The 14,115-nt window shown below is 39.3% G+C and overlaps 1 protein-coding gene across 4 annotated transcripts in view; it reads left to right on the top strand.

Annotated features, from left to right (window-relative positions):
* Positions 1–14,115, top strand: part of MAP3K3 (mitogen-activated protein kinase kinase kinase 3) — an 82,201-nt gene that overhangs the window by 33,529 nt on the left and 34,557 nt on the right. For all 4 annotated transcript variants that reach the window (XM_037810085.1, XM_037810082.1, XM_037810084.1 and 1 more), the window contains one exon: positions 13,635–13,734. In XM_037810085.1, the coding sequence (XP_037666013.1) occupies positions 13,635–13,734 (100 nt within the window). The remainder of the gene's footprint in view (positions 1–13,634; positions 13,735–14,115) is intronic.

Here is a 14,115-nt window from a genome sequence, read left to right as displayed (position 1 = left end):
TCCTATCCATGAACATGGAATATTTTTCCATCTTTTAAGGTCCCGTTCTATTTCTTTTAGTAGAGTTATGTAGTTTTCTTTGTATAGGTCTTTTACATCTTTGGTTAAGTTTATTCCTAGGTACTTGATTTTTTTAGTTGCTATTGAAAATGGTATCTTTTTCTTGAGTGTCTCTTCAGTTTGTTCATTTCTAGCATATAGAAACATTACTGACTTATGTGCATTAATCTTGTATCCTGCTACTTTGCTTAATTTGTTTATTAGCTCTAGTAGCTGTATTGTCGATTTCTTGGGGTTTTCCAGATATAAGATCATATCATCTGCAAACAATGACAGTTTTACTTCTTCTTTTCCAATTTGGATGCCTTTTATTTCTTTGTCTTGCCGGATTGCCCTGGCTGGCACTTCCAGCACAATGTTGAATAACAGTGGTGACAGCGGGCATCCTTGTCTTGTTCCTGATCTTAGAGGGAAGGCTTTCAGTCTCTCACCATTGAGTACTATGCTGGCTGTGGGTTTTTCATATATGCTCTTTATCATATTGAGGAAGTTTCGTTCAATTCCTACCTTTTGAAGTGTTTTTATCAAAAACGGATGTTGGATTTTGTCAAATGCTTTTTCAGCAACTATTGAGATGATCATTTGATTTTTCCCTTTCGAATTGTTAATGTGTTGTAATACATTGATTGATTTTCTTATGTTGAACCATCCTTGCATGCCTGGAATGAACCCCATTTGGTCATGGTGTATGTTTTTTTAATGTGTCTTTGGATTCGATTTGCAAGTATTTTGTTGAGGATTTTTGCATCTATATTCATTAGGGATATTGGCCTGTCATTTTCCTTTTTTGTAGCATCTTTGCCTGGTTTTGGTATTAGATTGATGTTAGCTTCATAAAATGAGTTAGGTAGTGTTCCATTTTCTTCAATGTTTTGAAAGAGTTTGAGTAAGATTGGTGTCAGTTCTTTCTGGAAAGTTTGGTAGAATTCCCCTGTGAAGCCATCTGTCCCTGGGCATTTATTTGTGGGAAGATTTTTGATGACTGATTGGATCTCTTTGCTTGTGATGGGTTGATTGAGGTCTTCTATTTCTTCTCTGGTCAGTCTAGGTTGTTCATATGTTTCCAGGAAATTGTCCATTTCCTCTACATTATCCAGTGCCCCTCTATTATTTACTTTTGGCTGTAGTGTTGTACATTTGTTATAGTTCATGAGAGGGATTTCTAATATTTGTACAGTTAATCATGGACATTGTCCCCCACAACATTCACTGTTTTATACATTCCCATCTTTTAACCTCCAGCTTTCCTTCTGCTGTCATACCTGACTCTAAGCTTACCCTTTCCACCACCTTCACACACCATTCAGCACTGTTAGTTATTCTTATAGCATGCTACCATCACCTCTGTCCATTTCCAAACATTTAAGTTCACCCTAGTTGAACATTCTGCTCATAATAAGCAACCGCTCCCCATTCTTTAGCCTTGTTCTATATCCTGGTAACTTATATTTCATGTCGATAAGTTTACATGTTATCATCAGTTCATATCAGTGAGACCCTGCAATTTTAGTCCTTATGTGTCTGTCTGATTTCACTCAGTATAGTGCTCTCAAGGTTTCTTCATCAACCCATTTTTTTTAAAAAACGGTTTTCACACACCATACATTCCATCCTAAGTAAACAATCGTTAGTTCCCTGTATAGTCACATATTTATGTATTCCGCACCATCGCTACTGTCTATATAAGGACATTTCCATTTCCTCTATAAAGGAGGAGGAAGAATCAAAAAAGGTAGAGAGAGAAAAGAAAAACAAGAGAGAGAGAGAGAAAAAAAAACATGACAGCTAGAAAGCAACAAAAGGAAAGATGGCATTAAACTAAAGTAGAATAAAGTCAGACAACATCACCAATGCCAGGAGTCCCATACCCTTCCCCAATGCCCCCCATATACATTTAGCTTTGGTATATTGCCTTTGTTATATTAAAGGAAGCATAATACAATGTTTCTGTTAACTAGAGTCTCTAGTTTGCATTGATTGTATTTTCCCCCCAATCCCACCCTATTTTTAACACCTTGCAATGTTGACATTCGTTTTACCTCATGTAAAAACGTATTGGTACCTTTTATTATAATCGTTGAGCACCCTAGGTTTCGCTGAGTTATACAGTCCCAGTCTTTATCTTCTTTCGTTCTTTTGTCCCACATGCTCCTAACCTTCCTCTTTCAACCATGCTCACAGTCATCTTTGTTCAGTGTACTTACATTGCTGTGCTACTATCTCCCAAAATTGTTTTCCAAACCTCTTACTCCTGTCTTTTCCTTTCTGTCTGCAGTGCTTCCTTTAGTGTTTCCTGTAGAGCATATATCTTGTTCATAAACTGTGTCATTGTCTGTTTGTCAGAGAATATTTTAATCTCTCCCTCATATTTGAAGGGCAGTTTTGCCAAATATAGGATTCTTGGTTGGTGGTTTTTCTCTTTAAGTATCTTAAATATATCATCCCACTTCCTTCTTGCCTCCGTGGTTTCTACTGAGAAATCCACACATAGTCTTAGCAAGCTTCCTTTGTGTGTGATGGATCGCTTTTCTCTTGCTGCTGTCAGGATTCTCTCTTTATCTTTGATGTTTGATAATCTGATTTAAGTGTCTTGGTGTAGGCCTATTCAGATCTATTCTGTTTGGGGTACGCTGTGTGTCTTGGATCCGTAATTCTATGTCTTTCATAAGAGATGGGAAATTTTCATTGATTATTTCCTCTATTATTGCTTCTGCCCCTTTTCCTTTCTCCTTCTGGGACACCAATGACACGTACATTCCTGTATTTCGTTTTGTCCTTAAGTTTCCGGAGACATTGCTCATATTTTTCCATTCTTTTCTCTATCTTTTCTTTTGTGTGTAGGCTTTCATGTGCCTTGTTCTCCAGTTCCTGAGTGTTTTCTTCTTCCTCTTGAGATCTGCTGTTGTATGTTTCCATTGTGTCTTTCATCTCTTGTGTTGTGCCTTTCATTTCCATAGATTCTGCCAGTTGTTTTTTCGAACTTTCGATTTCTTCCTTATGTACGTCCAGTGTTTTCATTATACACTTCATCTCTTTTGCCATATCTTCCCTAAACTTTTTGAATTGATTTAGTGTTAGTTGTTTAAATTCCTATATCTCAGTTGAAGTGTAAGTTTGTTCCTTTGACTGGGCCATAACTTCGTTTTTCTTAGTGTAGGTTGTAGTTTTCTGTTGTCTAGGCATCTGATTTCCTTGGTTTCCCCAATCAGGTTTTCCCAGACCAGACCAGGCTCAGGTCTTAGCAGAAGGCAATAGTATCACGTTTCCCTGAGGGTTTGTCTTAGAAGATCAGTACACCCTGTGAGGCCTCAAGTCACTGTTCTTTTCTGCCCAGCAAGTGGTGCCTGTCTGCCTGTGGCTCCATACTGGTGTAAGGTGGTGTGGCCCGTGGCTCTGAGGCCTGGTTCTGAATGGAAGGCGGGTGGTAGAGCTTGGCACCACCTTCTTCCTCTTAGGGAAAATATACCCCCTAGGGCGAGGTCATTTACATTTGAATAGACTCTCTGCCTGTGCTATGGCCATCCTTGTCTGGTCAGAGCACTGGGAACTGAAAATGGCTGAGGCTTTCTCCACTGAGCTGAAAAAGGGACAGAAAGCCCCCTTCAGGGCTAGTCCACGACCACCCTCCGGCTCTCCAAGGTTAGTCATCACCAAAAGCTTCTGTCTGCTTGTTGGGGGTTCGTATCTTGTGTTGAACAGTCTGTGTTTGTCAATTAATACCCCAGTTGTGGCTCAGCTGAGCTATATTCATGTGCTCGGAGGGCGCTGGTCTCTAGCACCACGAGGCTTTGCAGTTTGGGCCATGGTGGGAGGGGGGCTCCCAGCTTGGATCCGCAGTTTTTACTTACAGATTTTATGCTGTGATCTTGGGCGGTCCTCCCAATTCAGGTTGGTGTATGTTGAGTGGACAGTCACATTTGACCCCCTTCAGTTATTCCAGATTATTTACTAGTTGTTCCTGGTTGGTTGTTAGTTGTTCCAGGGGGACTGACTAGCTTCCACTCCTCTGTATGCTTCCATCTTCTTCCATCTCTCTTTCTTACTTTTTGATATATGCATTGGGAGCTATAAATTTCCCTCTCAGCATTGCCTTCACTGCATCCCACAGGTTTTGGTATGTTGTGTTCTCATTTTCATTCATCTCTAGATACTTAACCAATCTTTCTTGCAATTTCTTCTTTGACCCACTGGTTGTTTAAGTGTGTGTTGTTTAACCTCCATATATTTGTGAAAGATCTGGTTCTTTGGTTGTTGTTGATTGGTTGCATTCCGTTGTGGTCAGAGAATGTGCTTTGAGTAATTTCAGTCTTTTTAAATTTATTAAGACTTGTTTTGTGCCCCAGCATATGATCTGTCCTGGAAAACATTCCATGGGCACTAGAGAAGAATATATATCCTGGTACTTTAGGATGTAACGATCTATATATGTCTGTTAAGTCTAATTAACTCATCATATTGTTTAGGTTCTCAATGTCCTTATTTTCCTCTGTCTAGTTGTTCTACCTATAGAAGAGATATAGGTGTATTGAAGTCTCCTACTATTGTAGACAGTGTCTGTTGCTCCCTTCAGTTTAGTCAGTGTTTGTCTCATATATTTTGGAGCTCCTTGACTGGGTGCATAAACATTTACACTTGTTATTTCTTCTATTAATTATGTAATATATTAATATATAGTGTCCTTCTTTGTCTCTTATGACATCTTTGCATTTAAAGTCTATTTTGTCCGATATTAGTATAGCTACCCCAGCTTTCTTTTGATTGCAGTTTGCGTAGAATAATTTTTTCTGTCCTTTCACTTTCAGTCTCTTTGTGTCTCAGAGTCTAAGATGAGTATTTTGTAAACAGCATATTGTTGGGTCATATTTTTAAATCCATTCTACCAGTCTGTATCTTTCAATTGGATAGTTTGATTCATTCACATTGAAAGTTGCTACTGTGAAGGAAGTTCTTGAAGCAGCCATCTTATCCTTTGGTTTTTAGTTGTTAGATCTATTTTTTTCCGTCTTTTTTTTTTAATGCAATTTTATTGAGATATGTTCACATAACATACAATCATTCAAAGTGTAAAATCAGTTGTTCACAATATTGTCATATAGTTGTTCATTCATCACCACAATCAATCTTTGAACATTTTCATTACTCAAAAAAATAAAATAAAAATTAAAATAAAAAAGACCATCCAAAACATCCCATTCCTCTCCTACCCCCATTGTTCATTTACTTTTTTTAAAATACAGTTTTATTGAGACATAGTCACACACCCTACAGTCATCCACAGTGTACAATCAGTTATTCACAACACCATCATATGTTTGTGCGTTCATCAGCAGAATCAATGTTTGAACCATTTCCTTACTCCAAAATAAAAATAAAAGCAAAAAAAACTACCTTAATCTTTCCATCCCCTCCATCACAACCTATTTATCTAATTTTTGTCCTCATTTTTCCACTCATCTGTCCATGCACTGGATAAAGGGAGTGTGAGCCACAAGGTTTTCACAATCACACAGTCACACTGTGCAAGCTACATAGTTATACAGTCATCTTCAAGAGTCAAAGTCACTGGGTTGCAGTTTGACAGCTTCAGGTATTTCCCTCTAGCCATTCCAACACACGGAAAACTAAAAAGTTGTATCTATATAGCACATAAGACTACCCTCCAGAGTGACCTCTCGACTCCATTTGAAATCTCTCAGCCACTGGACCCTTATTTTTTTTCATCTCTCTTCCCCCTTATGGTCAAGAAGATCCTCTCAGTTGAGCCCTCTACCATAAGTTTTACCCTTGGGAAGATGGTTGCTGCAAAGGAGAGGCTAGGCCTCCCTGTATTTGTGCCTAAGAGTCTCCTCCTGAATGCCTCTTTGTTGCTCAGATGTGGCCCTCTCTCTCTGGCTAAGCCAACTTGAAAGGTGAAATCACTGCCCTCCCCCCTACGTGGGATCAGACACCCAGGGAAGTGAATCTCCCTGGCAACGTGGAATATGACTCCCGGGGAGGAATGTAGACCCGGCATCGTGGGATGGAGAACATCTTCTTGACCAAAAGGGGGATGTGAAAGGAAATGAAATAAGCTTCAGTGGCAGAGAGATTCCAAAACGAGCCAAGAGATCACTCTGGTGGGCACTCTTACGCACACTTTAGACAACCCTTTTTAGGTTCTAAAGAATTGGGGTAGCTGGTGGTGGATACCTGAAACTATCAAACTACAACCCAGAACCCATGAATCTCGAAGACAGTTGTATAAAAATGTAGCTTATGAGGGGTGACAATGGGATTGGGAATGCCATAAGGACCAAACTCCACTTTGTCTAGTTTATGGATGGATGTGTAGAAAAGTAGGGGAAGGAAACAAACAGACAAAGGTACCCAGTGTTCTTTTTTACTTCAATTGCTCTTTTTCACTCTAATTATTATTCTTGTTATTTTTGTGTGTGTGCTAATGAAGGTGTCAGGGATTGATTTAGGTGATGAATGTACAACTATGTAATGGTACTGTAAACAATCGAAAGTACAATTTGTTTTGTATGACTGCGTGGTATGTGAATATATCTCAATAAAATGATGATAAAAAAAAAGAAAGGAAGGAAAAAAAAAATAAAAACAGACACTAAGAACTAAAAAAAAAAAAAAAAAAAAAAGAAGATCCTCTCAGTCCCACAATACTGGGTCCAGGCTCATCCCCAGAAGTTGTTTCCCACATTGCCTGGGTGTTATGTCCCACGTATGGGGGAGGGTAGTGAGTTCACCTGCTGAGTGGGCTTGGGGGGGTGCCACACCTGAGCAACACAGAGGCTCTCTGGGCGGTGGGACTCCTAGGCACAATTATAAGTAGGCTTAGCCTCACCCTTGCAGCAAATAGCCTCACAAGGAAAAGCCCCCAGATCAGGGGCTCAACCCACTCAAATGGCAGTCCTCAGTGTTTGTGGGAAAATTGGTAATAACCCAGGTGGGGAAGTCCAACATTTCCCCATTTCTCCCTAGTTCTTCAGGGGGCCCCGCAAATACACTTTTACTTTCTGCCCATATCATTTTGGGATGTATCAGTATTTCACCCTAGCCTGTACAAACTCACCAAATCCCACTTCCCTTTCATAGCTCCCTGCACCTATGGTGTTCAAACAAACTGATTGTACAGGCTAAACTATCTAATGTGCTACAGAAAATATAGATCCTGCACCAAATAAACATCTCCTCCCTTGGTTTCGCACAGAAGTTGTAGTTTTAAAACTCAGTCCTTTACCCTTGGGCCTGATTTGCCTTGGTCCTAACCATTTCTGCTTTGTTCATATCTGTAATTGAAGTCTGAACTCTTTTTCAGCATTTTCAACAGTTGCCATATGGGGTAATACTGACATTCATACAGCCAAGCTCTAGCTCCAAGTCTCGGGTGTTACACAGATACACAAAGTTCCAGAGACTGACCAGGTTATACATACACAAGGAGCGCAGCATCTCAGTATTTAGAGATAACCATTACAACTCAGAAATAGAGGTGACTGCTTTAAGAGCTTGCAATCTAGGGACCATTACAATAAGCATTTCCCTGATAGGCTGTGCCCTAAGATTCAGTTCTCAGAGTTTACACATTACAGTTAGTCCATATTAGTGAGGCATTATAATGTTTGTCCTCTCATTTTTGGTGTGCTTCACTCAAAATAATGAACTCTCAAGATTCTTTCACCTAGTTGTGTCTCTCACAGCTTCATTCCTTCTTGAATCTGCTCAATATTCTATTTATGCATACACCACAGTTCACCATTTCTGTTCATCAGTAAGTGTACCCTTAGATGATCTCCATCCATTGTAAATCATGAATACTACCACCATATACACTGGACTATAAATGTCCATTCGTGTCCCTGCTCTCTGATTTTTCAAGTATATACCCCATAGTGAGGTTGCAGGACCTTGTGACACTCACATAGCTTCTTGGGGAACCACCACGCTATCCTCCAGATAGGCTATACCATTCTACTTCCCCACCAACAGTGAATACATACAGCTCTCTCTTCAAGTTCTCTCCAGCACTTTTGTCCCTTTATTTATTTTTTTCCCTGCAATTTTATGGGGATATATTCAAATACCATACAGTCATCCACAGTGTACAATCGTTTACACTATCATCATATAGTTGTGCATATGTCACCACAATTAGCACTTCCATGTATTCATAAATCAAAAAAAGAATTGAGACAAAAGAATAATAAAAATGATAAACGGAAATGTAAAAATAAGATAAAATACAGCAATAAGGTCAGTCAACAACACCACTACCAAGAATCTCGTACTCCTCCCCTCCCTCTCTTTTTCCTTTAAGTCACCCTTGTTAATAACTATTTAGTTCTTTGCTCTTCTCCAGACCTCTCTCTCCTTTCTTTTTTTCTTTTCTGGTAGAGCTCCCTTTAGTATTTCTTGCAGGGCAGGTGTGCCAGTTTGAATGTATTATGTCCCCCAAAACGCCATTATCTTTGATGTAATTTTGTGTGGGCAGACGTATCAGTGTTGATTAGATTGTAATTCTTTGAGTGTTTCCATGGAGATGCGCCCCACCCAGCTGTGGGTGATGACTTTGGTTGGATAATTTCCATGGAGGTGTTGCCCCACCCATTCAGGGTGGGTCTGAATTAAATTACTGGAGCACTATATAAGCTCAGACAGAACAAGCAAGCTTGCTACAGCCAAGAGGGACACTTTGAAGTATGCACAGGGGCAGAGAGAGGAACTGCATTTTACAGAGAAAATTGGGAGACTGCCTTTGAAAGTAGAGTCTTGCTCCATCCTGGCAGCATACCCTTCCCGTCCCTCTCTCTTTTTTTCCTTTAAGTTACCCTTATTAATAACTCTTCAGTTCTTTGCTCTTCTCCAGACCTCTCTCTCCTTTCTTTTTTTCTCTGCTGCTAGAGTTCCCTTTAGTATTTCTTGCAGGGTAGGTCTCTTGGTAACAAATTCTTCTCTTGGTAACAAATCCTCTCTGTGTTTGTTTGTCTGTGAAAATTATAAACTCTCTCTCAATTTTTGAGAGCTTTGCTGGATAAAGAATTCTTGGCTTGCAGTTTTTCTCTTTCAGAATCTGCAACGTGTCATACCACTGCCTCCTCACCTCCATGGTGCCTGCTGAGTAGTCAGTACTTAGTCTTATGTTGTTTCCCTTGTATGTGGTGAATCGCTTCTCTCTTGCTGGTTTCAGAAGTTTCTCCTTCTCTTCAGCATTTGACAATCTAATCAGTATATGTCTTGGAGTAGTTTTATTTGGATTTATTCTATATGAAGTTCGTTGGTCATCTTTAATTTGCCTATTTATGTCATTTAGAAAGTTCGGGAAGTTTTCCTCAACTATGTCTTGCCACCCTCTTCCTAGCCCTTCACCCTTCTGTTCCTTCTGGGACACCAATGATTCTTATATTTTTTTTGCTTCATATTGTCCATTTCTCTGAGCTCCATTTCAAATTTTTCGATTTTTTTTCCCATTTGTTCTTTTGTGTGCTCGCATTCAATTACTCTGTCCTCAAGTTCCTTTATCCTTTCTTCTGCCTTTTCAAATCTGCTATTGTGTTTCTCTAGTATATTTTTAATTTGAGCCACAGTGGCTGTTATTTCCATAAGGTCTGCTATTTTTTTTTATTATTTACTTTTTCAAATTCTTCTTTATGCTCTTGTGGAGTCTTCTTGATTTCCTTTATGTCTTTAGCCACCTCGTTGAAGTTGTTTTGGAGATTTATTTGTACTACTTTAATTAATTGCTCCAAATTTTGTGTCCCTTGTGACTTTTTAATTTGTTCGTTTGCTTGTCTGTATCTTCTAGATCCTTCAAGTGCTTTGTAATTTTCTGTTGGCTTCAGGGCATTTGCTTGTCTTTATAGGGTTATTTTGGAAAGTGAAGAATTATTTGAGCATTTATATATAATTTGGTTTGCTGGAGTGCAGTTTCCCAATTCTGCCAGTGGGTTGTGCTCTTGAAGCACAGCTTGCTGGCGTGTAGTTTCCCTAACCTACCAGCAGGTGGTGCTCTAGTAGGTCTTCCTGGAACTTCTCCTGTGTGGCAGTGGAACCCAAACTGGGTGGAGAGCCAATCAGTGCAGTGGATCTCTGAGTGCTCTGGGGAGTGTCTGTCCTGGGACTGTGATGCAGGCCCTGAGCAGATAGGCAGGGAGTCCGGTCAAGGGCATCCTGCAGATGGAACATGGGCCCTGCCTGCCGTTTCTCTGCCTGCCTTGTGCCCGTGAGTCTCTGGGTTGTGGAAGGGCTCCTGATCACTGGTATGGCACCTCTCCCTTCCCTGCTTCTTGCTGTTGCACCCCACCAGACTTCTGTTGGGATTAGAGCAAATGCTGCCCGCTGGGTTTCCTCGTGGGAGCTCCCCGCTGTCTGTCTGTGGAGGATCACCCTCCAGCAAACTGTCAAGGTAGGTGGATGGGAGTGGAGAGCTGCTGCTCACTCCCTTGCCTGGTGGTGGTTTTGCTGATGCCAGCCTGGAGGGGGGTGTGGTCTGGATGGGGAACAAACTCTCTGCGTCCCTCCAGCTGCCATTTGTCTTCCGTTTTTTGTCCATGTCCCCTCCATGTACTGTGGGGGACCCTCTGTGGCCATTCACACTCTGAAACTGCAGACCCTGGTGTCTTCTGGCTCCTTTCTAGTTACTTTCATGGAGGAGGAGAAGCTTGTCTGCCTAACCTACTCCACCATCTTCCCTGACATGGTCTTATATCTAGAAAGTCTGAAGGAATCCACAAGAAAACTATTAGAACTAATTAATGAATTTAGCAGAGTTGCAGGATACAAGTTTAATTTGTAAAAATTGGTTATGTTTCTATACACTGGCAGTGAGCAATCTGAAATGGAAATTAAGAAAACAATTCCATTTACAATAGCATCTAAAGGAATAAAATATCTTAGAATAAATTTAACCAAGAAGGTGAAAGATTTGAACATTGAAAAACTACAAAACTGCTGTGTAAGATGAAAGAAGACCTAAATAAATGGCAGGGTACCCTGGGTTCATAGAATGGAAGACTCAACATTGTTAAAGATGTCAGTACTCCCAAAGCAATGCACAGATTCAGTGAAATCCTTATTAAAATCCCAGCAGCCTTTTTGCAGAAATAGAAAAGCTGATCGTCAAATTTATATGAGATAGTGAGGTGCCCTCATAGCCAAAATCAGTCTTGAAAAAGAAGAACTAAGTTAGAGGTCTTACACTTCCCAATTTCAAAACTTACTACAAAGCTGCAGTAATCAAAACAGTGTGCAATCCAGCTACTCAGTAGATAACCAGAAGGACTGAAAGCAGGGGTGCAAAGACATTTGTACACTGATGTTGATGCCAGCATTATTCACAGTTGTCAAAAGATGGAAGCAACCCAAGTGTCCATCAGCCAATGAATGGAAAAGCAAAATGCTGTATAGATAGAATGGGGGAGGAGGGGAGAATGGGTTGCTTAATTTGTGCAGAATTTCTATTTAGGTTGATTGTAAGTGTTTAGAAATGAATACAGGTGATGGTAGCACATTACTGTGAGTATAATTAATAGCGTTGAATTATGCAAGTGAATAGGAATGAATGTTTTAGTCATGTATGATACTAGAAAGAAAGGTAGAGAATAAAACATGGAACTGTATAACATAGTGAACCCTGTGGTGGACTATATCTATGGTGAATCGTACCAATATAAGAATGTTCTTTTATGAACTATAACAAATATATGTCACTAATACAAGATGTTAATAATAGGGTGTTATATAGGGGAAAATACACCGAATGCAAACTATGGACTATAGTTAACAGTAGTATTTTATTATTCTCTAAATATAAATAAATCTACAGAGACAGTTAGATTAGTGGTTATATAGAGCTGGGGAAGGATAGAGGGATTGAGAGGTGACTGTTAAAGGAATATGGGTTTTTTTTTTTTTTTGGAGTAATAAAAGTGTTCTAAAATTGATTGTGATGATGAATGCACAACACTGTGATTATACTAAAAGCCAATGATTGTACACTTTGGATAGACTGTATGACATATGACTATATCTCAAAACTGCTAAAAAAAAAAAAAACCAACAGTGTGGTACTGGCATAAGGATAGACATATTAGACATACAGACCAATGGAATAGAATTGAGGATCAGAAATAAACCCACACTTTTATGGCCAACTGATTTTCAGTAAGGTTGCCAAATACATTAAATAGGGCAAGAATAGTTTTTTCAGCAAATGGTGCTGGAAAACTGGCTGTCCACATGGAAGAAAAATGAAGATGAATCCCTGCTTCACAATAAGTATAAAATTAACTCAAAATGGATGAAGGACCTAAATATAAGAGGCAAAACCATAAAATTCTTTGAAGAAAACATAGGGGATATTTTTCATGACCTTGGATTTGGCAGTAATTTCATAGATATGGCACCAAAAGCATAAGCAACAAAGGAAAAAATAGCTAAACTGAGCTTCATCAAAACTTAAAACTTCTGTGCCTCAAAGGACATTATCAATAAAATGAAAAGACAACCTACAGAATAGGACAAAATAGTTGCAAATCATATATCTGATAAGCATTTACTAACTAGAATATATAAAGAGCTGTTACAACTCAACAACAAAAAAGACAAAGGACCCAGTTTTAAAAATGGGCAAAGGATTTGACTAGACATTTCTTCAAAGAAAATATACAGATAGACAATAAGTGCATGGAAAGGTGCCCAATATCATTAGTTATTAGGGAAATGCAAGTCAAAACCAGCGTAACATTCACATGCACTAGGATGGCTGTTATTAAAGAAATGGAAATAATGTTTTGGTGAGGATGAAGAAATTGGAACCCTTGAACACTATTGTGAGATTGTAAAATGGTGCAGCTGCTCTGGAAAACAGCTTGGTAGTTCCTCAAAAAGTTAAACAGTAGACTCAACAATTCCACTTCTAGGTATATATCCAAAGAATTGAAAACAGGGACTTGAACAGATACTTGTACACCAGTGTTCATAGCAGGATTATTCACAGCAGCCAAAGGGTGGAACCATCCCGAGTGTCTGTTGACCCATGAGTGTATATACAAAATGGTGTGTGCATACAGTGGAATGTTAGCCATAAAAAAGGAATGAAGCTCTGATACATCCTAAAACATGAATGAATCTTGAAATCATGTTGCATGAAAGGAGCCACACATAAAAGGCTCAAATATCGTATGGTTCCATTTATATGAAATACCCAGAATAAGCAAATTCGTAAAGACAGAAAGTAGGTTGGAGGTTTCCCAGAGCTGGGAAGGGGGGGAAATGCAGAGTTATTGCTTTATGGGTGTGGAGATTCTGTTTGGGGTGATGAGTTTTTGGTAATGGATGGTGGTGATGGTAGCACAACATTGTGAATATAATTAACACCACTGTGTTGTACTCTGTTAAAGGCACTAAAATAGAAAGCTTTTTGATTTTTTCAGTGGTCTTTTACTTAACTTGTCATCATGTTTTTATTTGCTATTCTAAATAAAGAAAAAATAAAGTAAGTTATCACTCAGAAGACATCCCTTTCTAAACCCTACATTTTAAATATACAATTTACCAAGCTTCCTGTTCCTTTTCAGAATCATACCATTCAGCCGGCCTGTGAGATTTGAAGATGTGGAACATAAGGTGGCGAAAGTATTTGAGCAGCCTCTCGATCTACATTACATGAACAATGAGGTAAGAAAGTTGATGGATGATGAGGGGTAGAGGGGACAGCTGTCTACCTTGTTTTTCTCTGCTTAACTGTAGTTAAGTTTCTCTGGTATCATCTGCAGGTTTTCATTTTCTGGAGCCCATTTTCTTAGTTGTAACAGCTGAGATTTCTGGTTTTTACTACATAGGAAGACAGCACAACTGTTCCTAATCTCCCTGCTCATTCAGTGCAGGCGGCTCTGATACTCTGTAGTAGAATCAGGTATGGTTCCAGGGCCAGGTCTCATTTATATGATCTGCTTTATCTTCTTCTTTCCAGCATAACCTTAACAAGGAACAGCATTTAGCAGGGGCTGGGAGAGTTATAGAAAGCTGGTGTGTAGATCCTCTAATGACAGTCATAAA

Source organism: Choloepus didactylus, chromosome 18 (assembly GCF_015220235.1).
Source record: "Choloepus didactylus isolate mChoDid1 chromosome 18, mChoDid1.pri, whole genome shotgun sequence".
Taxonomy (NCBI): Eukaryota; Metazoa; Chordata; class Mammalia; order Pilosa; family Megalonychidae; genus Choloepus; species Choloepus didactylus.
The sequence above is the reverse complement of the archived record's forward strand: the minus strand, read 5'-3'. Positions and strand labels throughout refer to the sequence as shown.